Source organism: Bombina bombina, chromosome 4 (genome assembly GCF_027579735.1).
Source record: "Bombina bombina isolate aBomBom1 chromosome 4, aBomBom1.pri, whole genome shotgun sequence".
Lineage (NCBI taxonomy): Eukaryota > Metazoa > Chordata > Amphibia > Anura > Bombinatoridae > Bombina > Bombina bombina.
Genome location: NC_069502.1, coordinates 27,919,464 through 27,946,898, shown reverse-complemented (window position 1 = coordinate 27,946,898; position 27,435 = coordinate 27,919,464). Strand labels below are relative to the sequence as shown.

General features: G+C 38.6%; 1 protein-coding gene across 1 annotated transcript in view; it reads left to right on the top strand.

Annotated features, from left to right (window-relative positions):
* Nucleotides 1-27,435, top strand: part of LOC128656812 (vomeronasal type-2 receptor 26-like) — a 110,877-nt gene that overhangs the window by 9,229 nt on the left and 74,213 nt on the right. Inside the window, exon 3 of the mRNA XM_053710974.1 lies at nucleotides 15,098-15,221. Within this exon, the coding sequence (XP_053566949.1) occupies nucleotides 15,098-15,221 (124 nt within the window). The remainder of the gene's footprint in view (nucleotides 1-15,097; nucleotides 15,222-27,435) is intronic.

The window sequence follows — 27,435 nt, the reverse complement described above, 5'->3', positions numbered from 1 at the left end:
AGAATGCTGCTAGTACTACTATTTCCCTGGTAAGAGTCTACAAGAATGCTGCTAGTACTACTATTTCCCTGGTGAGAGTCTATAAGAATGCTGCTAGTACTACTATTTCCCTGGTGAGAGTCTATAAGAATGCTGCTAGTACTACTATTTCCCTGGTGAGAGTCTATAAGAATACTGCTAGTACTACTATTTCCCTGGTAAGAGTCTACAAGAATGCTGCTAGTACTACTATTTCCCTGGTGAGAGTCTATAAGAATGATGCTTGTACTGTTATTTCCTTGGAGACAGTCTATAAGAATGCTGCTAGTACTACTATTTCCCTGGTGAGAGTCTATAAGAATGCTGCTAGTACTACTATTTCCCTGGTAATAGTCTATAAGAATGCTGCTTGTACTTCTATTTCCCTGGTGAAATTCTATAAGAATGCTGCTAGTACTACTATTTCTCTGGTGAGAGTCTATAAGTATGCTGCTAGTACTACTATTTCCCTGGTGAAATTCTATAAGAATGCTGCTAGTACTACTATTTCCGTGGTAATAGTCTATAAGAATGCTGCTAGTACTACTATTTCCCTGGTGAAATTCTATAAGAATGCTGCTAGTACTACTATTTCTCTGGTGAGAGTCTATAAGAATGATGCTTGTACTGTTATTTCCATGGTGAGAGTTTATAAGAATGCTGCTATTACTACTATTTCCCTGGTGAGAGTCTATAAGAATGCTGCTAGTACTACTATTTCCCTGGTGAGAGTCTATAAGAATGCTGCTAGTACTACTATTTCCCTGGTGAGAGTCTATAAGAATGCTGCTAGTACTACTATTTCCCTGGTAAGAGTTTACAAGAATGCTGCTAGTACTACTATTTCCCTGGTGAGAGTCTATAAGAATGATGTTTGTACTGTTATTTCCCTGGAGAGAGTCTATAAGAATGCTGCTAGTACTACTATTTCCCTGGTGAGAGTCTATAAGAATGCTGCTAGTACTACTATTTCCCTGGTAATAGTCTATAAGAATGCTGCTAGTACTTCTATTTCCCTGGTGAGAGAGGCTATAAGAATGCTGCTAGTACTACTATTTCCCTGGTGAGAGTCTATAAGAACGCTGCTATTACTTTTATTTCCCTGGTGAGAGTCTATAAGAATGCTGCTAGTACTACTATTTCCCTGGTAAGAGTCTACAAGAATGCTGCTAGTACTACTATTTCCCTAGTGAGAGTCTATAAGAATGCTGCTAGTACTACTATTTCCCTGGTGAGAGTCTATAAGAATGCTGCTAGTACTACTATTTCCCTGGTGAGAGTCTATAAGAATACTGCTAGTACTACTATTTCCCTGGTAAGAGTCTACAAGAATGCTGCTAGTACTACTATTTCCCTGGTGAGAGTCTATAAGAATGATGCTTGTACTGTTATTTCCTTGGAGAGAGTCTATAAGAATGCTGCTAGTACTACTATTTCCCTGGTGAGAGTCTATAAGAATGCTGCTAGTACTACTATTTCCCTGGTAATAGTCTATAAGAATGCTGCTTGTACTTCTATTTCCCTGGTGAAATTCTATAAGAATGCTGCTAGTACTACTATTTCTCTGGTGAGAGTCTATAAGAATGCTGCTAGTACTACTATTTCCCTGGTGAAATTCTATAAGAATGCTGCTAGTACTACTATTTCTCTGGTGAGAGTCTATAAGAATGATGCTTGTACTGTTATTTCCATGGTGAGAGTTTATAAGAATGCTGCTATTACTACTATTTCCCTGGTGAGAGTCTATAAGAATGCTGCTAGTACTACTATTTCCCTGGTGAGAGTCTATAAGAATGCTGCTAGTACTACTATTTCCCTGGTGAGAGTCTATAAGAATTCTGCTAGTACTACTATTTCCCTAGTGAGGGTCTATAAGAATGCTGCTAGTATTACTATTTCCCTGGTGAGAGTCTATTAGAATGCTACTAGAACTACTATTTCCCTGGTGATATTCTATAAGAATGCTGCTAGTACTTCTATTCCCCTGGTGAGAGAAGCTATAAGAATGCTGCTAGTACTACTATTTCCCTGGTGAGAGTCTATAAGAATGCTTCTAGTACTACTATTTCCCTGGTGAGAGTCTATAAGAATGCTGCTAGTACTACTATTTCCCTGGTGAGAGTCTATAAGAATGCTGCTAGTACTACTATTTCCCTGGTGACAGAGTCTATAAGAATGCTGCTAGTACCACTTTTTCCCTGGTGATAGTCTATAAAAATGCTGCTATTACTACTATTTCCCTGCTGACAGTCTATAAGAATGCTGCTAGTACCACTATTTCCCTGGTGAGAGTCTATAAGAATGCTGCTAGTACTACTATTTCCCTGGTGAGAGTCTATAAGAATGCTGCTAGTACTACTATTTCCCTGCTGAAAGTCTGTCTATAAGAATGCTGCTAGTATCACTATTTCCCTGGTGAGAGTCTATAAGAATGCTGCTAGTACTACTATTTCCCTGGTGAGAGTCTATAAGAATGCTGCTAGTACTACTATTTCCCTGGTAAGTGTCTATAAGAATGCAGCTACTACTACTATTTCCCTGGTGAGAGAGTCTATAAGAATGCTGCTAGTACTACAAATTTCCCTGGTAAAAGTCTATAATAATGCTGCTAGTACTACTATTTCCCTGGTGAGAGTCTATAAGAATGCTGCTAGTACTACTATTTCCCTGGTAAGAGTCTATAAGAATGCAGCTACTACTACTATTTCCCTGTTGAGAGAGTCTATTAGAAATCTGCTAGTACTACTGTTTCCCTGGTGAGAGAGTCTATAAGAATGCTGCTAGTACTACTATTTCCCTGGTAAGAGTCTATAAGAATGCTGCTAGTACTACTATTTCCCTGGTGAGAGTCTATAAGAATGCTGCTAGTACTACTATTTCCCTGGTAAGAGTCTATAAGAATGTTGCTAGTACTACTATTTCACTGGTGAGAGTCTATGGGGCCCATTTAACAAGCTCTGTATGGAGCTTGTGGGCCCGTGTTTCTGGCGAGTCTTCAGACTCGCCAGAAACACAAGTTATGAAGCAGCGGTTCAAAGACCACTGCTCCATAACCCTGTCTGCTTGCTCTGAGCCGGCGGACAGACATCACTGCAAATTAACCCGATCGAGTACGATCGGGTTGATTGACAGCTCCTTGCTGGCAGCCGATTGGCTGTGAGTCAGCAGGGGGCGGCGTTGCACCAGCAGCTCTTGTGAGCTGCTGGTGCAATGTTAAATGTGGAGAGCGTATTGCTCTCCGCATATAACGAGTCTTGCGGACCTGATCCGTACTGTCTGATTAGGTCCGCAAGTCCTTTGGTAAATATGGGCGTATATAAGTTTACTGTTAGTACTAATATTTCCCTGGCGAGATTCTATAACAATGCTGCTAGTACTACTATTTTAATGATGAGAGTCTATAAGAATGCTGCTAGTACTAATATTTCCCTGGTGAGAGTCTATAAAAATGTTGCTAGTACTACTATTACCCTTTTGATACTCTAAAAGAATGCTGCTAGTACTACTATTTCAATGGTGAGAGTCTATAAAATTCTGCTAGTATTACTTTTTCCCTGCTGAGAGTCTATAAGAATGCTGCTAGTATTACTATTTCCCTGGTAAGAGTCTATAAGAATGTTGTTAGTACTACTAATTCCCTGGTGAGAGTCCATAAGAATGTTGCTATTACTTCTATTTCCCTGATGAGAGTCTATAAGAATGCTGCTAATAATACTATGTCAGTGATGAGAGTCTATAAGAATGCTGCTAGTACTACTATTTTCCTGGTGAGAGTCTATAGGAATGAGCTAGTTCTTCTATTTCTCTTATTAGAGTCTATAAGAATGCTTTTAGTACTTTTAGTACTAAAAGTACTAAAATCAAATCTATGAGCAAGGTTTAGATAATTGGCTCTTAGAGAGAAAGACTCTCAATATCAGCATTGAGCAGTTGCAGATTAATAGAACCAAATCTGAGCGAGGGTTAGATCATCTGTCCTTTGAGGAAAAGACTCTCACTATCAGCCTTGAGTAGTTACAGCCTAAGGGAACCAAATCTATGAGCTAGGTTTAGAACATCGGTCCTTTGAGAGAAAGACTCTCACTATCAGCCCTGAGGATTGAAACTCAATCCTATTGGCTGATTGCATCAGCCAATAGGATTTTTTACCCTTTAATTCCGATTGGCTGATAGAATTCTATCAGCCAATCGGAATTCAAGGGGCGCCATCTTGGATGTGGTTCCTTTAAAGAACCTTCATTCTGGAAGAGACGTCGATTGAAGAGGATGCTTTGCGCCAGGGTCTTGAAGATGGAGTCACTCCGTGCCCGATGGATGAAGATAGAAGATGCCGTCTGGATGAAGACTTTTGCCGGCTTGGATGAAGACTTCTCCTGGCTTCGATGAGGACTTCTGCCGCTTCATTGAGGATGGATGTCGGGTCTTCAAAAACTGCAAGTGGATCTTCGGGGGTTAGTGTTAGGTTTTTTTAAGGGTTTATAGGGTGGGTTTTATTTTTAGCTTAGGATTTGTGCAGAAAAAAAAGCTAAATGCCGTTTAAGGGAAAATGCCCATAAAAATGCTATTTTCAGGGCAATGGGGAGCTTAGTTTTTTTTAGATAGGATTTTATTTGGGGGGTTTGGTTGTGTGGGTGGTGGGTTTTACTGTTGGAGGTTGTTTGTATTATTCTTTTACAGGTAAAAGAGCTGATTTCTTTGGAGCAATACCCCGCAAAAGGCCCTTTTAAGGGCCATTGGTAGTTTATTATAGGCTAGGGTTTTTTTATTTGGGGGGGGGTTATTTTGATAGGGCTATTAGATTAGGGGTAATTAGTTTAAATATTTGATCATTTCTTTTTTATTTTGTGTAATTTAGTGGGTTTTTTTTTGTAATTTAGTTAATTGTATTTAATTAATGTAATTTAATTGTAGTGTAAGGTTAGGTGTTAGTGTAACTCAGGTTAGGTTTTATTTTACAGGTAAATTTGTATTTATTTTAGCTAGGTAGCTAGTAAATAGTTAATAACTATTTATTAACCAGTCTACTTAGTTAAAAAAATACATTGTAACTATTAGTTATATTAGTTTTAAATAGGAATTATTTAGATAATGATATTAATTTTTATTTAGATTTATTTTAATTATATTAAAGTTAGGGGTGTTAGGGTTAGACTTAGGGTTAGGTTTAGTGGTTAATAACTTTAGTATAGTGGCGGCTATATTAGGGACAGCAGATTAGGGGTTAATAAAAGTAATGTAGGTTGCGGCAATGTTAGGAACAGCAGATTAGGGGTCAATAATATTTAACTAGTTCTGAAGCTAAAAAGAGGGTTCCAATGGCACTGCCTGGTCGGTAGTTATGACTACACCCTTGATTGATTTCTTGTTATAATACATATAATCACAGGGTAGTTGGTGCTGTGTATTTATTTTAATTTCAGAAAGAAACATGGACACAAATGACCATTGAAGAATACACTATTAGCACTCATGTAGACTTTTTTGACACAAATTGTGAATATTTATTATGAAAAGATTGAATACCAAATGGTAAAGAGAGTTCGCTTGGATCATTTAAACATAACTTTTATTAAATATGCAAAACACAGGAGATAAAATAAAGGGATGTGCAATTAAAAACAATAGCTTACTGGGGTGTGATAGAAGACGATCTCTTATATCACATTAAATGCCTGGGTATGATGGCTAAAAGTTGTTGTGCATTATTGGGTATTCGTAATTTAACCTGCAAGTGTGTGTTAGCACTCTGCAGATAAAAATGATTAAGTTAACCAGTGTTATGTAAATAAACACAAGATAAATAATTAGCATGCAGAGCTTGTATTTAGCATCTATGCCTTGTAGGTTCAGAATGTGTGTCTAGTATCCTCTGAGTGTTACCAGAGTATATGCTAGCACAAATTACTGTTAATTTAGTTTAGCATCACGGTGCATAGAGCATAAATATTGTTCTGTTAAGAGATCAATGTTATAGTGCATACTTAGGTATCCATGTTAAATAATTACAGGCAACGCTGGGTTAAACAATATGGGGGGTAGTTATCAAGCCGTCTACTTTTCTGGCTTCGCCGGCCCAATACGTCCGCCTAAGCTCGCCTACCTTCGCCGCCGCGGACCTTGAATACGTTCGCCTAAGTTATCAAATAAAGCTGTCAAAAAGCCGCGGGGCGATGAGCAGCGGACTGTGACAGTTATCACTCATCCGATCTCGCTGCCCTTCGGATTTTTCCCAGCTTTATTGCTAGCCTGTCACTAAGCACTCACACTAAACTACACTGTTCTACCCCCTATACCGGCGCCCCCGGAGCCCCCCGCAACTAAATAAAGTTACTAACCCCTAAACCGCAGCTCCTAGACCCCGCCGCAACTCTTATAAATGTATTAACCCCTAAACCGCCGCTCCTAGACCCCGCCGCAAGTCTTATAAATGTATTAACCCCTAAACCGCCGCTCCCGGACACCGCTGCCACCTACAGTATACCTAGTAACCCCTATCCTGCCCCCCCTATACCGTCGCCCTCTATTATAAAATTATTAACCCCTATCCTGCTGATCCCGCACCTCTCCGCAACTAAATAAATAGTTTAACCCCTAAACCGCCGCTCCCTGAACCCGCCGCAACCTATATTAAACCTATTAACCCCTATCCTGCCCCCCCTACACCGTCGCCACCTATAATAAATTTATTAACCCCTAATCTGCCCCCCCTACACCGTCGCCACCTATAATAAATTTAGTAACCCCTATCCTGCCCCCCACTACGCCGCCGCCACTGTAATAAAATGATTAACCCCTAAACCTAAGTCTAACCCTAACCCTAACGCCCCCCTAACTTAAATATTAATTAAATAAATCTAAATAAATTAACTCTTATTAAGTAAATGAATCCTATTTAAAACTAAATACTTACCTTTAAAATAAACCCTAATATAGCTACAATATAAATAATAATTATATTCTAGCTATCTTAGGATTTATATTTATTTTACAGGTAACTTTCAATTTATTTTAACCATGTACAATAACTATTAAATAGTTATTAACTATTTAATAGCTTACCTAGCTAAAATAAAGAGAAATGTACCTGTGAAATAAATCCTAACCTAAGTTACAATTACACCTAACACTACACTATACTTTAATAAATTATTCCTATTTAAAAATAAATACTTACCTGTAAAATAAACCCTAAGATAGCTACAATGTAATTAATAATTATATTATAGCTATCTTAGGATTTATATTTATTTTACAGGTAACTTTGTATTTATTTTAGCTAGTTAGAATAGTTATTAAATAGTTATTAACTATTTAATAACTACCTAGCTAAAAGAAATACAAAATTACCTGTAAAATAAATCCTAACCTAAGTTACAATTAAACCTAATACTACACTATCATTAAATTAACTAAATAAACTACCTACAAATAACTACAATTAAATACAATTACATAAACTAACTAAAGTACAAAAAATAAAAAAAGCTAAGTTACAAAAAATAAAAAATTAAGTTACAAACATGTTACAAATATTACAACAATTTTAAGCTACTTACACCTAATCTAAGCCCCCTAATAAAATAACAAACCCCCCCAAAATAAAAAAATCCCTACCCTATTCTAAATTAAATAAATTTCAAAGCTCTTTTACCTTACCAGCCCTTAAAAGGGCCATTTGTGGGGGCATGCCCCAAAAAGTTCAGCTCTTTTGCCTGTAAAAGAAAAATACAACCCCCCCCAACATTAAAACCCACCACCCACATACCCCTAATCTAACCCAAACCCCCCTTACAAAAACCTAACACTAATCCCCTGAAGATCATCCTACCTTGAGTCGTCTTCACTCAGCCGAGCCACTGATGGAACTGAAGAGGACATCCGGAGCGGAAGAAGTTAATCCTCCAAGCGGCGCTGAAGAAATCTTCCATCCGATGAAGTCATCATCCAGGCGGCGCTGAAGAGGTCTTCTATCCGGGCGAAGTCATCTTCCAAGCCGGGTCTTGAATCTTCCTTCCGCCGACGCGGAACCACCTTCTTCACCGACGGACTACGACGAATGACGGCTCCTTTAAGGGACGTCATCCAAGATGGCGTCCCCTCAATTCCGTTTGGCTGATAGGATTCTATCAGCCAATCGGAATTAAGGTAGGAAAATCTGATTGGCTGATGGAATCAGCCAATCAGATTCAAGTTCAATCCGATTGGCTGATCCAATCAGCCAATCAGATTGAGCTTGCATTCTATTGGCTGATCGGAACAGCCAATAGAATGCGAGCTCAATCTGATTGGCTGATTCCATCAGCCAATCAGATTTTTCCTACCTTAATTCCGATTGGCTGATAGAATCCTATCAGCCAATCGGAATTGAGGGGACGCCATCTTGGATGACGTCCCTTAAAGGAGCCGTCATTCGTCGTAGTCCGTCGGTGAAGAAGGTGGTTCCGCGTCGGCGGAAGGAAGATTCAAGACCCGGCTTGGAAGATGACTTCGCCCGGATAGAAGACCTCTTCAGCGCCGCCTGGATGATGACTTCATCGGATGGAAGATTTCTTCAGCGCCGCTTGGAGGATTAACTTCTTCCGCTCCGGATGTCCTCTTCAGTTCCATCGGTGGCTCGGCTGAGTGAAGACGACTCAAGGTAGGATGATCTTCAGGGGATTAGTGTTAGGTTTTTGTAAGGGGGGTTTGGGTTAGATTAGGGGTATGTGGGTGGTGGGTTTTAATGTTGGGGGGGGGTTGTATTTTTCTTTTACAGGCAAAAGAGCTGAACTTTTTGGGGCATGCCCCCACAAATGGCCCTTTTAAGGGCTGGTAAGGTAAAAGAGCTTTGAAATTTATTTAATTTAGAATAGGGTAGGGATTTTTTTTATTTTGGGGGGGTTTGTTATTTTATTAGGGGGCTTAGATTAGGTGTAAGTAGCTTAAAATTGTTGTAATATTTGTAACATGTTTGTAACTTAATTTTTTATTTTTTGTAACTTAGCTTTTTTTATTTTTTGTACTTTAGTTAGTTTATGTAATTGTATTTAATTGTAGTTATTTGTAGGTAGTTTATTTAGTTAATTTAATGATAGTGTAGTATTAGGTTTAATTGTAACTTAGGTTAGGATTTATTTTACAGGTAATTTTGTATTTCTTTTAGCTAGGTAGTTATTAAATAGTTAATAACTATTTAATAACTATTCTAACTAGCTAAAATAAATACAAAGTTACCTGTAAAATAAATATAAATCCTAAGATAGCTACAATGTAATTATTAATTACATTGTAGCTATCTTAGGGTTTATTTTACAGGTAAGTATTTATTTTTAAATAGGAATAATTTATTAAAGTATAGTGTAGTGTTAGGTGTAATTGTAACTTAGGTTAGGATTTATTTCACAGGTACATTTCTCTTTATTTTAGCTAGGTAAGCTATTAAATAGTTAATAACTATTTAATAGTTATTGTACATGGTTAAAATAAATTGAAAGTTACCTGTAAAATAAATATAAATCCTAAGATAGCTAGAATATAATTATTATTTATATTGTAGCTATATTAGGGTTTATTTTAAAGGTAAGTATTTAGTTTTAAATAGGATTCATTTACTTAATAAGAGTTAATTTATTTAGATTTATTTAATTAATATTTAAGTTAGGGGGGCGTTAGGGTTAGGGTTAGACTTAGGTTTAGGGGTTAATCATTTTATTACAGTGGCGGCGGCGTAGTGGGGGGCAGGATAGGGGTTAATAAATTTATTATAGGTGGCAACGGTGTAGGGGGGGCAGATTAGGGGTTAATAAATTTATTATAGGTGGCGACGGTGTAGGGGGGGCAGGATAGGGGTTAATAGGTTTAATATAGGTTGCGGCGGGTTCAGGGAGCGGCGGTTTAGGGGTTAATACATTTATTATAGTTGCGGTGGGCTCCGGGAGCGGCGGTTTAGGGGTTAATATGTATAGAGTAGCTTGCGGTGGGCTCCGGGAGCGGCGGTTTAGGGGGTAATAACTTTATTTAGTTGCGGCGGTGTAGGGGGGACAGATTAGTGGTGTTTAGACTCGGGGTACATGTTAGGGTGTTAGGTGCAGACAGCTCCCATAGAAATCAATGGGATGTCTGTCAGCAGCGAACTTGTACTTTCGCTATGGTCAGACTCCCATTGATTCCTATGGGATCCGCCGCCTCCAGGGGTGGCGGATTGAAAACCAGGTACGCTGGGCCGTAAAAGTGCCGAGCGTACCTGCTAGTTTTATGATAGCTAGCAAAAGTAGTGAGAATGTGCCTCACTTGTGTGAGTCCGGCGGATCGAAGCTTACGTCACAAAATTCTACTTTTGCCGGTCTCTAGCCTTTGATAACTAAGGCGAATCAGCCTCGCCACAAATACGCTGCGGAATTCCAGCGTATTTGAGGTTGACGGCTTAATAACTACCCCCCTATGTCTTGTCCAGTTAGAGTTAACTGAGTATTACCCAGAGTGTTAAGTTAACCCAGAGTACCATGTATTCAGTTTAACACAGGATTGCATAGAGCATGGTTTGCATTTGGTTTATAAGATCAGTGTGATTGGTACATACTTAGGTATCCATATTTATCGATTCACAATAACACAGAGTTAAACATTTTGCCTTGTCCAGTCACAGTAATGGAGTGTGTAACCATTGATGAGGTATAATGCTATGACTCTTTAAGCAAAAATAGTTTCTTTGCAAGATGTTCTTTAATGATCTGGTGTAAATTCTCTTGCAAAGAGTTGCAAAGGATTTGCAAAGAACATTAATGCATTTGGCATATGTGATATATTGTGATTTATTTAATTACAGATATCCTTAACAGTAATTGGATTTGCACAGTACTGCTTCAAAGACAGCTATATTTATACCACAAACATATGTTCATTTAAAGATGGCTGACCTCAGCATAAATAGCGAGAATAATTGCCTTGCTATATCTCATATAGTAAGCATAAACCAGTATCTGGTACTGCGCTGTATTTAGTTACAACTAAAGTCTGTGTACACTATTAGGCATAAATAAACCCTTGCCCAGTTGATTTTTAGCGGTATAAATAGTGTCCCAGATTAATCTGTATTTCCACAACAGAGTATAATGTTTGTCTATAGATAATTAGTTAGCTGTGTAATGCAGTATGTGGTGCTTCACTGATCTTATTATCTGTTTAGCTAAATCGCACACTTAACCAAAGTAAACATATTACTATTACTATTATAATATTTTACTTTCCTAGCTACAGAGGGCCAATATTCAAGCTCAATACTGCCTGTATCACCGATTCACATGTGGTACAGAGACAAGCCATTAGCAATTCTTGTAGCAATTCATTTTATAATTTGCAACATACTAGGTCAGTAATATGTTTACTTTGGTTAAGTGTGCGATTTAGCTAAACAGATAATAACTGCATTACACAGCTAACTAATTATCTATAGACAAACATTATACTCTGTTGTGGAAATACAGATTAATCTGGGACACTATTTATACCGCTAAAAATCAACTGGGCAAGGGTTTATTTATGCCTAATAGTGTACACAGACTTTAGTTGTAACTAAATACAGCGCAGTACCAGATACTGGTTTATGCTTACTATATGAGATATAGCAAGGCAATTATTCTCGCTATTTATGCTGAGGTCAGCCATCTTTAAATGAACATATGTTTGTGGTATAAATATAGCTGTCTTTGAAGCAGTACTGTGCATATCCAATTACTGTTAAGGATATCTGTAATTAAATATTTTATCACAATATATCACATATGCCAAATGCATTAATGTTCTTTGCAAATCCTTTGCAACTCTTTGCAAGAGAATTTACACCAGATCATTAAAGAACATCTTGCAAAGAAACTATTTTTGCTTAAAGAGTCATAGCATTATACCTCATCAATGGTTACACACTCCATTACTGTGACTGGACAAGGCAAAATGTTTAACTCTGTGTTATTGTGAATCGATAAATATGGATACCTAAGTATGCACCAATCACACTGATCTTATAAACCAAATGCAAACCATGCTCTATGCAATCCTGTGTTAAACTGAATACATGGTACTCTGGGTTAACTTAACACTCTGGGTAATACTCAGTTAACTCTAACTGGACAAGACATATTGTTTAACCCAGCGTTGCCTGTAATTATTTAACATGGATACCTAAGTATGCACTATAACATTGATCTCTTAACAGAACAATATTTATGCTCTATGCACCGTGATGCTAAACTAAATTAACAGTAATTTGTGCTAGCATATACTCTGGTAACACTCAGAGGATACTAGACACACATTCTGAACCTACAAGGCATAGATGCTAAATACAAGCTCTGCATGCTAATTATTTATCTTGTGTTTATTTACTTAACACTGGTTAACTTAATCATTTTTATCTGCAGAGTGCTAACACACACTTGCAGGTTAAATTACGAATACCCAAGTATGCACAACAACTTTTAGCCATCATACCCAGGCATTTAATGTGATATAAGAGATCGTCTTCTATCACACCCCAGTAAGCTATTGTTTTTAATTGCACATCCCTTTATTTTATCTCCTGTTTTTTGCATATTTAATAAAAGTTATGTTTAAATGATCCAAGCGAACTCTCTTTACCATTTGGTATTCAATCTTTTCATAATAAATATTCACAATTTGTGTCAAAAAAGTCTACATGAGTGCTAATAGTGTATTCTTCAATGGTCATTTGTGTCCATGTTTCTTTCTGAAATATTTAACTAGTGTTTACGATGCGGGAGTGTGGCTGTTTAGGGGTTAATATGTTTATTATAGTGGCGGCGATGCGGGAGGGCCTCAGCTTAGGGGTTAATAGGTAGTTTATGGGTTTTAGTGTACTTTTTAGCACTTTAGTTATGAGTTTTATGTTACGGCGGTGTAGCATAAAACCCATAACTACTGAGTTTCAGTTTGCGGTATGGATCTTGATGGTATAGGTTGTAATGCTCACTTTTTGGCCTCCCAGGCAAACTCGTAATACCGGCACTATGGAAGTCCCATTGAAAAAGGACTTTTGGAAAGCTGCGGTAGTTACGTTGCGTTACGGCAAAAAAAGTGTGTGGTGCAGCTAAACCTGCAAAACTCGTAATAGCAGCGGTAGTGAAAAAGACCCTTAACACTGCTTTTTCACTCATACCGCAAAAGTAGTAATCTAGCCGTTTATTAATTAATTTAACAGATTAAGAACAGGGAAAAATTACCACCAAATACAATTTTATTTTTTATTTTTCATGCAGCACAGTCACTTTATTTCCATCCTCAGTTCTTGTTCTTGTGAGATTTCAGTGATATCCCATAAGATCACAATGTGAAATCAGCACTGATTGCTGATTGCAGGCTCCACCTGCTGACAGACTCCTGCAATGCAGCTACATTGAGAATGTGCTAAAGAAAAAGCACTCTACTGAACATGCAATCAGCACTGATTGCTGATTGCAGGCTCCATCTGCTGACAGACTCCTGCACTGCAGCTACATTTAGAATGTGCTAAAGATAAAGCACTCTACTGAGCATGCAATTAGCACTGATTGCTGATTGCAGGCTCCACCTGCTGACAGACTCCTGCAATGCAGCTACATTGAGAATGTGCTAAAGAAAAAGCACTCTACTGAGCATGCAATTAGCATTGATTGCTGATTGCAGGCTCCACCTGCTGACAGACTCCTGCAATGCAGCTACATTGGGAATGTGCTAAAGAAAAAGCACTTTACTGAGCATGCAATTAGCACTGATTGCTGATTGCAGGCTCCACCTGCTGACAGCCTCCTGCAATGCAGCTACATTGAGAATGTGCTAAAGAAAAAGCACTCTACTGAGCATGCAATTAGCACTGATTGCTGATTGCAGGCTCCACCTACTGACAGACTCCTGCACTGCAGCTACATTGCGCTAAAGAAAAAGCACTCTACTGAGCATGCAATTAGCACTGATTGCTGATTGCAGGCTCCACCTGCTGACAGCCTCCTGCAATGCAGCTACATTGGGAATGTGCTAAAGAAAAAGCACTCTACTGAGCATGCAATTAGCACTGATTGCTGATTGCAGGCTCCACCTGCTGACAGACTCCTGCACTGCAGCTACATTGAGAATGTGCTAAAGAAAAAGCACTTTACTGAGCATGCAATTAGCACTGATTGCTGATTGCAGGCTCCACCTGCTGACAGACTCCTGCACTGCAGCTACATTGAGAATGTGCTAAAGAAAAAGCACTTTACTGAGCATGCAATTAGCACTGATTGCTGATTGCAGGCTCCACCTGCTGACAGACTCCTGCAATGCAGCTACATTGAGAATGTGCTAAAGAAAAAGCACTTTACTGAGCATGCAATTAGCACTGATTGCTGATTGCAGGCTCCACCTGCTGACAGACTCCTGCACTGCAGCTACATTTAGAATATGCTAAAGAAAAAGCACTTTACTGAGCATGTCCGGTGGTGACATAACTGTGCAATTGTTAAGTATAGCATGTGCTTACTAACATTGTTTTCTTTAGATTAGTTTACCTATATATAACAACTGATATTGAGCATTTAGGAGACAAATATTTTAGCAAATACTGACTTTTTATTTTGCTCAGAAAACGTATTTATAGACAGCTCTAATCTATATCTCAGACAAATGTCTTGCAAGTTGGTTTAACTGTTAAACATTAGCTGTGATTAAAGTTTTTCACAGCGATCAAAAATCATCCTTTGCTCTAGCAAATATCTCAGAAACTATATAAAGAACGTTATACTTTATATTAGGCAGTTGAGAAGATATTGTAAAAATATAAAAACACACATTGAAGTAATTCTGAGGTTGATCACATTAAGGGTGTAAGTAACCTATTTCTAAAAAGTATTTCTAAGGTATCTATACAGGGGTAGTATGGGTACTGTTGACCTCAGCTATGATTGCACTAAATGTATACTACTAGTTTGTGATAGTCTTTAAACTTTGTTGTTTAGTTGTTTGCAATGGAAAGTTTTTGCGTTACGGAATATTATGCATTTTAGAATGGAATAATTGTTTTAGTTAGATATCACTTCAGAATAAGACTGATGACCTTCTCTTCTCTCCCCAGATCCCTCAGTCTATGTGTACTGACAGCTGCCGTCCTGGTTACAGAAAAGCCACTATAGAAGGACGGCCTAAGTGCTGCTATGACTGTGTCCCATGTTCTGAAGGAGAGATCTCCAATGGCACAGGTTATTACTCTTATTTTTATTTATAAAGCACCCATGAATGGGTAGAGGGCCCTGACATGAGTTGACAACTGTTGTAGATCAGCAGATAATAGAAAAGTTAATATAGATTGTATGCATCCCTGAACTGTGGAGTTTTTAAGAAACACTTTAAAGCTAAGGGAAGAGTTATGGAGTGAGGTGAAGATTTCCACAAGATTATGAGACATCTGGAAATTCTTTGTATCAGTAATATAAGGAGCCAACAAATGAGGAGGAGAGAATGAGGTAATGGGCATCTGGAGACAAAGGAACAAATATAGGAGGGAGCAGTATTATTGAGGGCCTTGAATGTTAGGGTCAGGATGTAGGTTTTTGTATCTGGAGGATAGGGCAGGGATTTGCATAGAGACGCAGCAGATGAGAAGTAAGGAATGAGTGTAAGGAAGAGGACAGAGAGGATGCAGTTGCAATAGTCAGGGTGAGAAATGAGGACAAAGTGGATTAGAAGTCTAAGTAGTGTCTTGTGTCAGTGTTTGTCAACTGCAGTCCTCAAATACCCCCAACCGGTCAGGTTTTCTTTATAGCTGAACTAGAGCAAAGGTGAAATAATCAGCAGACCAGTAACCACAGTAAGTAACCTGCTCTCACCCATCAGCTGATTATTTCACCTGTGTTCTAGTTCAGCTATAATGAAAACCTGGTCTGTTGGGGGTATTTAAAGACCACAGTTGAGAAACACTGTCCTGTGTGATGAAATTATGAATAAAAAAAAAAAGTGCAAACGACAGATATTAGTGAAGGATTGGATGTGAGCAGTTGATGAAAGATCAGTCAAGTGTGACCCCAATGTAATGGGCATCAAGGGTTGGAGTGATTATGCTATTTTCAAAAATTATAAAGCTGAGTGTAGCAATGAAGCCCATAGGGGTTAACTCCAAGGGACAGTCAACACCAGAATTTTTGTTGTTTTAAAAGATAGATAAACCCTAAATTACCAATTCCCTAGTTTTGCCTAACCAACACAGTTATAATTATACACGTTTTACCTCTGTGATCACCTTGTATCTAAGCCTCAGCAGACTACCCCCTTATTTCAGTTCTTTTGACAGACTTGCATTTTAGCCATTCAAAGCTGACTCCATGGTAAATTCACCTGCATGAGCTCAATGTTATCTATATGAAACACATGAACTTATGCCCTCTAGTGGTAAAAAACAATCAAAATGCATTTAGATTAGAGGCTCTTGTGAGCTGCTGGTGCAACGCTGCCCCCTGCAGATTCGCCGCCAGGAGGGGGGTCAAACAACCCGATCATATTCGATCGGGTTGAATTGCGGCGATGTGTGTCTGCCTGCTCAGAGTAGGCTCACCAGAAACACGGGCCCCATTGTGTAGTTCATTAACAAATCTAGACAGGTCACAAGGCTTGTTTTTCCCACAGAAAACCTCAGAATTAAATTGTTTCCTATGCAGCAAAGGATTCTGGGTAAGATATGCAAATTAGGTTCACAATGAAACATTTTTTTACTTCAAGTCTGCTTTTACGCCAAAGCATCGCTGTTCACACAGCTTATAATCTTATCTAGGGTTAGTGCAGTGATTCAGAACAATTCCAGGACAGCCTGTTCCGTGGTGTTTGCCTTTCGTGGTCCTTTGCTGCATTGGAAAAAATGTAATTCAGAGGTTTTCTGTGGGAAAAACAAGCCTTGTGGTCTGTCTAGATTTGTTAATTAACTACACAATGAGTTATTTTCTCTATATTTTAAATGTTGTTGTATTTTGCCCAGAAATCAACTTCACCCAGCAGTGATTCAAACCTTCTCCCAGCTGATGAGTGGCAAACACCATGAAACAGTCTGTCCTGGGATTGTTCTGATTCACTGCACTAACCCTAGCAAAGCTTATAAACTGTGTGAACAGCGATGCTTTGGTGTAAAGGGAGTCTTCGTAAAAGCAAAGTAAAAAAGTGTGTCATTGTGAACCTCATTTGCATATCTTACCCAGAATCCTTTGCTGCATTGGAAACATTGTAATTTAGAGGTTTTCTGTGGGGAAAACAAGCTTTGTTATTCTCTATATTTTGTGCATAGTGGAGGAATTTAAACTCACTTTTTGCCTCCCCCTAATTTTAAATGTTGTTGTATATATATATATATATATATATATATATATTTATAAATATTTCATCAATGACTCACAACTTTTCTTCTTTTTAAAAGCATTTATTTTCTAACATTTTGGCCCTAATTTGGGCCTTTGTCAAGTTAACGTATAACAAACTGTGCACACTTTGGGACATGATCCGATATAGCTGATCATGTCCGCCGCACATCGATAAATGCCGACAGCATATGCTGTCGACATTTATCATTGCACCAGCAGTTCTTGTGAACTACTGGTGCAATACCACCTCCTGCAGATTTGCTGCCAATCGGCCGCTATCAAGAGGTGTCAATCTGCCCGATCATATTCGATCAGGCGGATTGCTGTCCTCCAGTACAGAGGTGGCAGACGAGTTAAGGAGCAGCTGTCTTAGGACCGCTGCTTCCAAACTTCTGCTTCAGCCGGAACTGAAGCGGAGTGGGTCCCCCTTTATACCATATAGGTAAACTAAACCACACCCATAACCCAGGCTCATTACATCTATGCCATCTAGTGGAAAACTGTAGGTATTGCAAACGTTTGCTTCTTTAGGTAAACTTCCTGTATAAACTTCCTACTTCATTCGTTTTTTTCTTTCAAGATTTTTTGTCTTTCTAGCAAGATTAATGAATCAGTCTGTAAAAAGTGCACTCACATCGTCCGGGGTGTTAAGTGTGACGAAAGACAGTGTAGGGGTATGGACACACCTTCAGAAACCAAGACCACTTCACCTATACTCAGTGCTTCACTTCAATTACCGTGAGTATAGGTGAAGCGGTTTCGAAAAAGTCTTTATGGACTTATGAAGAAAGATATGATTATGTTACAGGTGTGATGGCTTAATATCTGTTTTCTCTTCTTGTAAGCGACCATCCCCAGATTGGAAGTGGTTCCACATCTATCACCTATTACCACTAAGTATCCTAAAGGGATTTTCTGCATATGTGGAGGTTACATTGGGTTGCCCCAGCAAGACATAGCTTCCTCTTTTTCAGTATACACAGAACTTTCCTTGGGCTCTATTAATCATTATTTTCTGAAATACGACTTTCAATTCTCCTATCAGTTCTCCTCAACTCACCCTTGGAGAGGCGCACAGGTGCGCCATTATTTATCATTAAAACGGTAGTATTTTAATGCCGATTTCAATTGGCGAGATGCGGCGGATTAATGATAAATCTTGTCATCATTGTTTAGAATGCGCCTTATTTATCATTAAAACAGCTTTGAATTTCGACTATTTGGATTCAATTTAATGTTTATTACATTTAAATCTTATTGTTTCTATTAACCTTTGCCCTGTTAAATCCCGAGTTTTGATACCAAATATATTTAAATCTAAATATTGAAAACCAAGACTTTCATAATGATTAATGTATATTTTTAAATATTGTTAAATACCACTTTTTGCATTGTTAATAAAGCTTCTGAATTAAATGTTTTTGTGGGTTTTAAAACAAAATACCTTTGACTTTTAACAAACCCCCTGAAGACTTATGCAATAGATAATAAAATCTCCCTTGCGTTAAAGACATTACAGCCAAAATTTGAATTGACATGTATGCATTTTGTTTTTTAAATAATCATTTTTTAAACATACATCTATTATCAATAATGCCTCTAATAAAAGCTCTAGCTGTTTAAAAAGTGTATTTAAGTATGCACCGTGCACCAGCATTTTATACACAACACTTGTTCAGAAAGCCGAAGGTGCTTTTACCATCTGGTAATGACTCATTTTGTAAATTGCTGATATGATACAGTCCCCACTGGCACTGTTGCAGCTGCAGTATTAAATGAGACTATCTAGCTGTGCTTCACATGCACATGCAGAGAAAAATGCTAACACTAAAACAGTGATTACTTTTACTAGAAGCATTTTTGAAAATACATGTATATTGTAAATATGTTTCTATTGAAATATGTAATTCATCTATGGACATTTAAATTTTGTCCGTACTGTCCCTTTAACTATCTTACGCCTAGATTTAGAGTTCTGCGTTAGCCATCCAAACCAGCGTTAGGGGGTCCTAAAGCTGGTTTTTACCGCCCGCTAGTATTTAGAGTCAGTCAGGAAAGGGTCTAACGCTCACTTTCCAGCCGCGACTTTTCCATACAGCAGATCCCCCTACGCCAATTGCGTATCCTATCTTTTCAATGGGATCTTTCTAACGCCGGTATTTAGAGTCTTGGCTGAAGTGAGCGTTAGAAATCTAACGACAAGACTCCAGCCGCAGGAAAAAGCCAGGAGTTAAGAGCTTTATGGGCCAACGCCAGTTGATAAAGCTCTTAACTACTGTGCTCTAAAGTACACTAACACCCATAAACTACCTATGTACCCCTAAACCGAGGTCCCCCACATCGCCGCCGCTCTATTAATTTTTTTTAACCCCTAATCTGCCGACCGCACACCGCCGCAACCTACATTATCCCTATGTACCCCTAATCTGCTGCCCCTAACATCGCCGACCCCTACATAATATTTATTACCCCCTAATCTGCCCCCCACCCCAACGTCGCCGCCACCTACCTACACTTATTAACCCCTAATCTGCCGACCGGACCTCACCGCTACTCTAATAAATGTATTAACCCCTAAAGCTAAGTCTAACCCTAACACCCCCCTAAGTTAAATATAATTTTATTCTAACGAAATAAAATAATTCTTATTAAATAAATTATTCCTATTTAAAGCTAAATACTTACCTGTTAAATAAACCCTAATATAGCTACAATATAAATTATAATTATATTGTAGCTATTTTAGGATTTATATTTATTTTACAGGCAACTTTGTATTTATTTTAACCAGGTACAAAAGCTATTAAATAGTTAATAACTATTTAATAGCTACCTAGTTAAAATAATTACAAAATTACCTGTAAAATAAATCCTAACCTAAGTTACAATTAAACCTAACACTACACTATCAATAAATAAATTAAATAAACTATCTACAATTATCTACAATTATATCAACTAAACTAAATTACAAGAAAAAACCCATATACAATACCCCCCCCCAACATTACAACCCACCACCCACATACCCCTAATCTAACCCAAACACCCCTTAAAAAACCTAACACTAAGCCCCTGAAGATCTTCCTACCTTGTCTTCACCACGCCGGGTATCACCGATCCGTCCAGAAGAGGCTCCGAAGTCTTCCTCCTATCCGGCAAGAAGAGGTCCAGAAGAGGGTCCAAAGTCTTCATCCTATCCGGCAAGAAGACGAGATCCGGACCGGCAAACATCTTCATCCAAGCGGCATCTTCTATCTTCTTCCATCCAGCGTGGAGCGGGACCATCTTGAAGCAGCCAATAGTTCCGATCAGCCAATAGAATGCGAGCTCAATTTGATTGGCTGATTGGATCAGCCAATTGGATTGATCTTGAATCTGATTGGCTGATTCAATCCGCCAATCAGATTTTTCCTACCTTAATTCCGATTGGCTGATAGAATCCTATCAGCCAATCGGAATTCGAGGGACACCATCTTGGATGATGTCCCTTAAAGGAACCTTCATTCATCGGAAGTCGCCGGAAGAAGAGGGTGGATCCGCGTCGGCTGCTTCAAGATGATCCCGCTCTGGGCCAGATGGAAGAAGATAGAAGATGCCGCTTGGATGAAGATGTTTGCCGGTCCAGATCTCCTCTTCTTGCCAGATAGGATGAAGACTTTGGACCCTCTTCTGGACCTCTTCTTGCTGGATAGGAGGAAGACTTCGGACCCTCTTCTGGACGGATCGGTGATACCCGGCGTGGTGAAGACAAGGTAGGAAGATCTTCAGGGGCTTAGTGTTAGGTTTTTTAAGGGGTGTTTGGTTTAGATTAGGGGTATGTGGGTGGTGGGTTGTAATGTTGGGGGGGGTATTGTATGTTTATTTAAATGCAAAAGAGCTGTTTTCTTTGGGGCATGCCCCGCAAAAGGCCCTTTTAAGGGCTGGTAAGGTAAAAGAGCTTTACAATTTTTATTTTAGAATAGGGTAGGGCATTTTTTTATTTTGGGGGGCTTTGTTATTTTTTTAGGGGGCTTAGAGTAGGTGTAATTAGTTTAAAATTCTTGTAATCTTTTTTTATTTTTTGTAATTTAGTGTTTGTTTTTTTTGTAATTTAGTTTAGTTGATATAATTGTAGATAATTGTAGATAGTTTATTTAATTTATTTATTGATAGTGTAGTGTTAGGTTTAATTGTAACTTAGGTTAGGATTTATTTTACAGGTAATTTTGTAATTATTTAACTAGGTAACTATTAAATAGTTATTAACTATTTAATAGCTATTGTACCTGGTTAAAATAAATACAAAGTTGCCTGTAAAATAAATATTAAAGGGACAGTCAAGTCCAAAAAAACCTTTCATGTTTTAAATAGGGCATGCAATTTTAAACAACTTCCCAATTTACTTTTATCACCAATTTTGCTTTGTACTCTTGGTATTCTTAGTTGAAAGCTAAAACTAGGAGGTTCATATGCTAATTTCTTACACCTTGAAGACTGCCTCTAATCTGAATACATTTTGACCACTAGAGGGCATTAGTTCACATGTTTCATATAGATAATATTGAGCTCATGCACGTAAAGTGACCTAGGACTGAGCACTGATTGGGTAAACTGCATGTCTGTCAAAAGAACTGAAATAAGGGGCAGTCAGCAGAAGCTTAGTTACAAGATAATTACAGAGGTAAAAAGTATATTTATATATAACTGTGTTGGTTGTGCAAAACTGGGGAATGGGTAATAAAGGGATTATCTTTCCTTTTAAACAACAACAATTCTGGTGTAGACTGTCCCTTTAATCCTAAAATAGCTACAATATAATTATTATTTATATTGTAGCTATATTAGGGTTTATTTTACAGGTAAGTATTTAGCTTTAAAAAGGAATAATTTATTTAATAAGATTTATTTTATTTCGTTAGAATAAAATTATATTTAACTTAGGGGGGTGTTAGGGTTAGGGTAAAACTTAGCTTTAGGGGTTAATACATTTATTAGAGTAGCGGTGAGGTCCGGTCGGCAGATTAGGGGTTAATAAGTGTAGGTAGGTAGCGGCGATGTTGGGGGGTCAGATTAGGGGGTAATAAATATAATATAGGGGTCGGCGATGTTAGGGGCAGCAGATTAGGGGTACATAGGGATAACGTAGGTTGCGACGCTGTACGGAGTGGCAGATTAGGGGTTAATAATAATATGCAGGGGTCAGCGATAGCGGGGTCGGCAGATTAGGGGTTAATAAGTGTAAGGTTAGGGGTGTTTAGACTTGGGGTTCATGTTAGAGTGTTAGGTGCAGACTTAGGAAGTGTTTCCCCATAGGAAACAATGGGGCTGCGTTAGGAGCTGAACGCTGCTTTTTTGCAGGTGTTAGGTTTTTTTTCAGCTCAAACTGCCCCATTGTTTCCTATGGGGGAATTGTGCACGAGCACGTTTTTGAAGCTGGCCGCGTCCATAAGCACCTCTGGTATTGAGAGTTGCAGTGGCGGTAAATATGCTCTACGCTCCCTTTTTGGAGCCTAACGCAGCCCTTCAGAGAACTCTCAATACCAGCGTTGTTTAAAAGGTGCGGGGGAAAAAAAGCATGCGTAGCTAACGCACCCCTTTGGCCGCAGAACTCTAAATCTAGCCGGTATATTGTTATTATATTGCTGTATTTACAATGAGAATCTGTTATCTTAATAAAAATGTATTAGGACACCGATACACCTTTAAACAATATATTTTTATTATTTACAAAAAAAATATCATGTTGTCTTCACATTCATAAAAAGATTATTAATATAATTTTTTTTTTTTTTTTTAAGCCACATTGCATGCAATATCGAGTAGTTCTCCGTGAGTCCTTTGTCAGCTTTAATTAACACCTCCAATAATTGTTTTGTATTAATCAAAATGTTTTGATCTTAAGGAACTGTAAAAAAAAATATATATATATTGAAATAGGAACATGATTTATAAAAACAAAAACATTTTTTTACATTGCATAACTATTTAAATAAATAAAATGAATCATTAAATGTAATAAACTGCCAATATACACAGTTATGAACATAGAAATATTTTAAAGCTTATTGGATTTGTTGTCATCATGAACCTCTCTGGCCACTGCTTCTTCTTGCATAGCTGTGAAATATAAAATTATATATTTTACTACCTTACAATCATTTTGTCTGATTGATATATATTTGTCTCCTTTTTTCACATATCTATCATTCACATATGAGAGAGAGAGAGAGAGAGAGAGAGAGGAGAGAGAGAGGAGAGAGAGAGGAGAGAGAGAGGAGAGAGAGAGGAGAGAGAGAGAGAGAGAGAGAGAGAGAGAGAGGAGAGAGAGAGGAGAGAGAGAGGAGAGAGAGTGAGTGAGAGAGAGGAGAGAGAGAGGAGAGAGAGAGGAGAGAGAGAGGAGAGAGAGAGGAGAGAGAGAGGAGAGAGAGAGAGAGAGAGAAAGCGAGAGAGAGTGAGTGAGAGAGAGGAGAGAGAGAGGAGAGAGAGAGGAGAGAGAGAGGAGAGAGAGAGAGAGAGAGAGAGAGAGAGAAAGCGAGAGAGAGTGAGTGAGAGAGTGGAGAGAGAGAGGAGAGAGAGAGGAGAGAGAGAGAGAGAAAGCGAGAGAGAGTGAGTGAGAGAGAGGAGAGAGAGAGGAGAGAGAGAGAGAGAGAGAGAGAATAACTCATTGGGTAGTTCATTAACAAATCTAGGCAGGTCAGAAGGCCTGTTTTTCCCACAGAAAACCTCTGGAATACACTGTTTCCAATGCAGCAAGGAATTCTGGGTAAGATATGCAAATTAGGTTCACAATGACAAACCTTTTTACTTCATGTCTGCTTTTCAGCAGATTCCCTTTACGCCAAAGCATCGCTGTTCACACAGCTTATAAGCTTAGCTAGGGTTAGTGCAGTGATTCATAACTATCCCAGGACAGACTGTTTCGTGGCTTTTGCCACTCATCAGCTGGGAGAAAGTTTGAATCACTGCTGAGTGAAGTTGTTTCCGGGCAAAACACAACAACATTTTAAATTAGGGGGAGGTTAAAGGTGAGTTTAAAATCCTCCACTACACACAAAATATAGAGAAAATAACTCATTGTGTAGTTCATTAACAAATCTAGACAGGTAAGTAGGCCTGTTTTTCCCACAGAAAACCTCTGGAATACACTGTTTTCAATGCAGCAAGGAATTCTGGGTAAGATATGCAAATTAGGTTCACAATGACACACCTTTTTACTAGTGATGTTGCGAATTGTTCGCCGGCGAATAGTTCCCAGCCAACATAGCTTGTTCTCGTTCGCAGTGGCGGGTGAACATATGCGATGTTCGATCCGCCCCCTATTCGTCATCATTGCGTAAACTTTGACCCTGTATCTCACAGTCTGCAGACACATTTCAGCCAATCAGCAGCAGACACTCCCTCCCAGACCCTCCCAGCTCCTGAACAGCAGCCATTTTAGATTCATTCTGATCCTGCATTCTTAGTGAGAAAAGGGATAGTGTAGCTGCTGCTGATTTTATAGGGAAATTGATAGCTAGGCTAGTGTATTCAGTGTCCACTACAGTCCTGAATGACTCATCTGATCTCTGCTGTAAGGACAGCACCCCAAAAAGCCCTTTTTAGGGCTAGAAAATCAGTCTTTTTTTTCTTTTTTTTTTGCCTGTGTAATTTTGACTGTGAAAAATCAGTCTGCTAGTGTAATCTAATCGCAGTTGCATGCCTGCAGTGCCACCATTCATATCTGTTGTAACACTAGTGTAAACTTAAAAAAAAAAAACTTTTTTGACTGTGAAACATCAGTCTGCTAGCTTAATCTAATAGCAGGTGTCTGCGTGCCAGCGTGTGTGCCAAGCCAACTTGCCAACTAGTGCCACCACTCATATCTGTTGTAACAGTAGTGTAAATTTAAAAAAAAAAACTTTTTGGACTGTGAAACATCAGTCTGCTAGTGTAATCTAATTGCAGTTGCCTGCCTGCCAGCGTGTGTGTCAGGCCCACTTGCCAACTAGTGCCACCACTCATATCTGTTGTAACAGTAGTGTAAATTTTGTAAAAAAAAACTTTTTGGACTGTGAAACATCAGTCTGCTAGTGTAATCTAATTGCAGTTGCCTGCCTGCCAGCGTGTGTGTCAGGCCCACTTGCCAACTAGTGCCACCACTCATATCTGTTGTAACAGTAGTGTAAATTTAAAAAAAAAACTTTTTTGACTGTGAAACATCAGTCTGCTAGTGTAATCTAATTGCAGTTACCTGCCTGCCAGCGTGTGCCAGGCCCACTTGCCAACTAGTGCAACATCTAATATCTGTTGTAACAGTAGTGTAAATTTTGTAAAAAAAAACTTTTTTAACTGTGAAACATCAGTCTGCTAGTATAATCTAATTGCAGTTGCCTGCCTGCAGTGCCACCACTCATATCTGTTGTAACAGTAGTGTAAATTTAAAAAAAAAAAACTTTTTTGACTGTGAAACATCAGTCTGCTAGTGTAATCTAAAAGCAGGTGCCTGTCTGCCAGTGTGTGTGCCAGGCCCACTTGCCAACTAGTGACACCACTCATATCTGGTGTAACAGTAGTGTAAATTTAAAAAAAAAACTTTTTTGACTGTGAAACATCAGTCTGCTAGTGTAATCTAATTGTAGTTGCCTGCCTGCCAGCGTGTGTGCCAGGCCCACTTGCCAACTAGTGCCACCACTCATATCTGTTGTAACAGTAGTGTAAATTTAAAAAAAAACTTTTTTGACTGTGAAACATCAGTCTGCTAGTGTAATCTAATTGCAGTTACCTGCCTGCCAGCGTGTGCCAGGCCCACTTGCCAACTAGTGCAACCACTAATATCTGCTGTAACAGTAGTGTAAATTTTGTAAAAAAAAACTTTTTTAACTGTGAAACATCAGTCTGCTAGTGTAATCTAATTGCAGTTGCCTGCCTGCAGTGCCACCACTCATATCTGTTGTAACAGTAGTGTAAATTTAAAAAAAAAAAAACTTTTTTGACTGTGAAACATCAGTCTGCTAGTGTAATCTAATAGCAGGTGCCTGCCTGCCAGTGTGTGTGCCAGGCCCACTTGCCAACTAGTGCCACCACTCATATCTGGTGTAACAGTAGTGTAAATTTTAAAAAAAACTTTTTTGACTGTGAAACATCAGTCTGCTAGTGTAATCTAATTGCAGTTACCTGCCTGCCAGCGTGTGCCAGGCCCACTTGCTAACTAGTGCCACCACTCATATCTGTTGTAACAGTAGTGTAAAATTTAAAAAAACAACTTTTTTGACTGTGAAACATCAGTCTGCTAGTGTAATCTAATTGCAGTTACCTGCCTGCCAGCGTGTGCCAGGCCCACTTGCTAACTAGTGCCACCACTCATATCTGTTGTAACAGTAGTGTAAAATTTAAAAAAAAAACTTTTTTGACTGTGAAACATCAGTTTGCTAGTGTAATCTAATTGTAGTTGCCTGCCTGCCAGCGTGTGTGCCAGGCCCACTTGCCAACTAGTGCCACCACTCATATCTGTTGTAACAGTAGTGTAAATTAAAAAAAAAACTTTTTTGACTGTGAAACATCAGTCTGCTAGTGTAATCTAATTTCAGTTACCTGCCTGCCAGCGTGTGCCAGGCCCACTTGCCAACTAGTGAAACCACTAATATCTGTTGTAACAGTAGTGTAAATTTTGTAAAAAAAAAATAATTTCACTGTGAAACATCAGTCTGCTAGTATAATCTAATTGCAGTTGCCTGCCTGCAATGCCACCACTCATATCTGTTGTAACAGTAGTGTAAATTTAAAAAACACAAACTTTTTTGACTGTGAAACATCAGTCTGCTAGTGTAATCTAATAGCAGGTGCCTGCCTGCCAGTGTGTGTTCCAGGCCCATTTGCCAACTAGTGCCACCACTCATATCTGGTGTAACAGTAGTGTAAATTAAAAAAAAAAACTATTTTGACTGTGAAAAATCAGTCTGCAAGTATAATCTAATTGTAGTTGCCTGCCTGCCAGCGTGTGTGCCAGGCCCACTTGCCAAATAGTGCCACCACTCATATCTGTTGTAACAGTAGTGTAAATTTAAAAATAAAAACTTTTTTGACTGTGAAACATCAGTCTGCTAGTGTAATC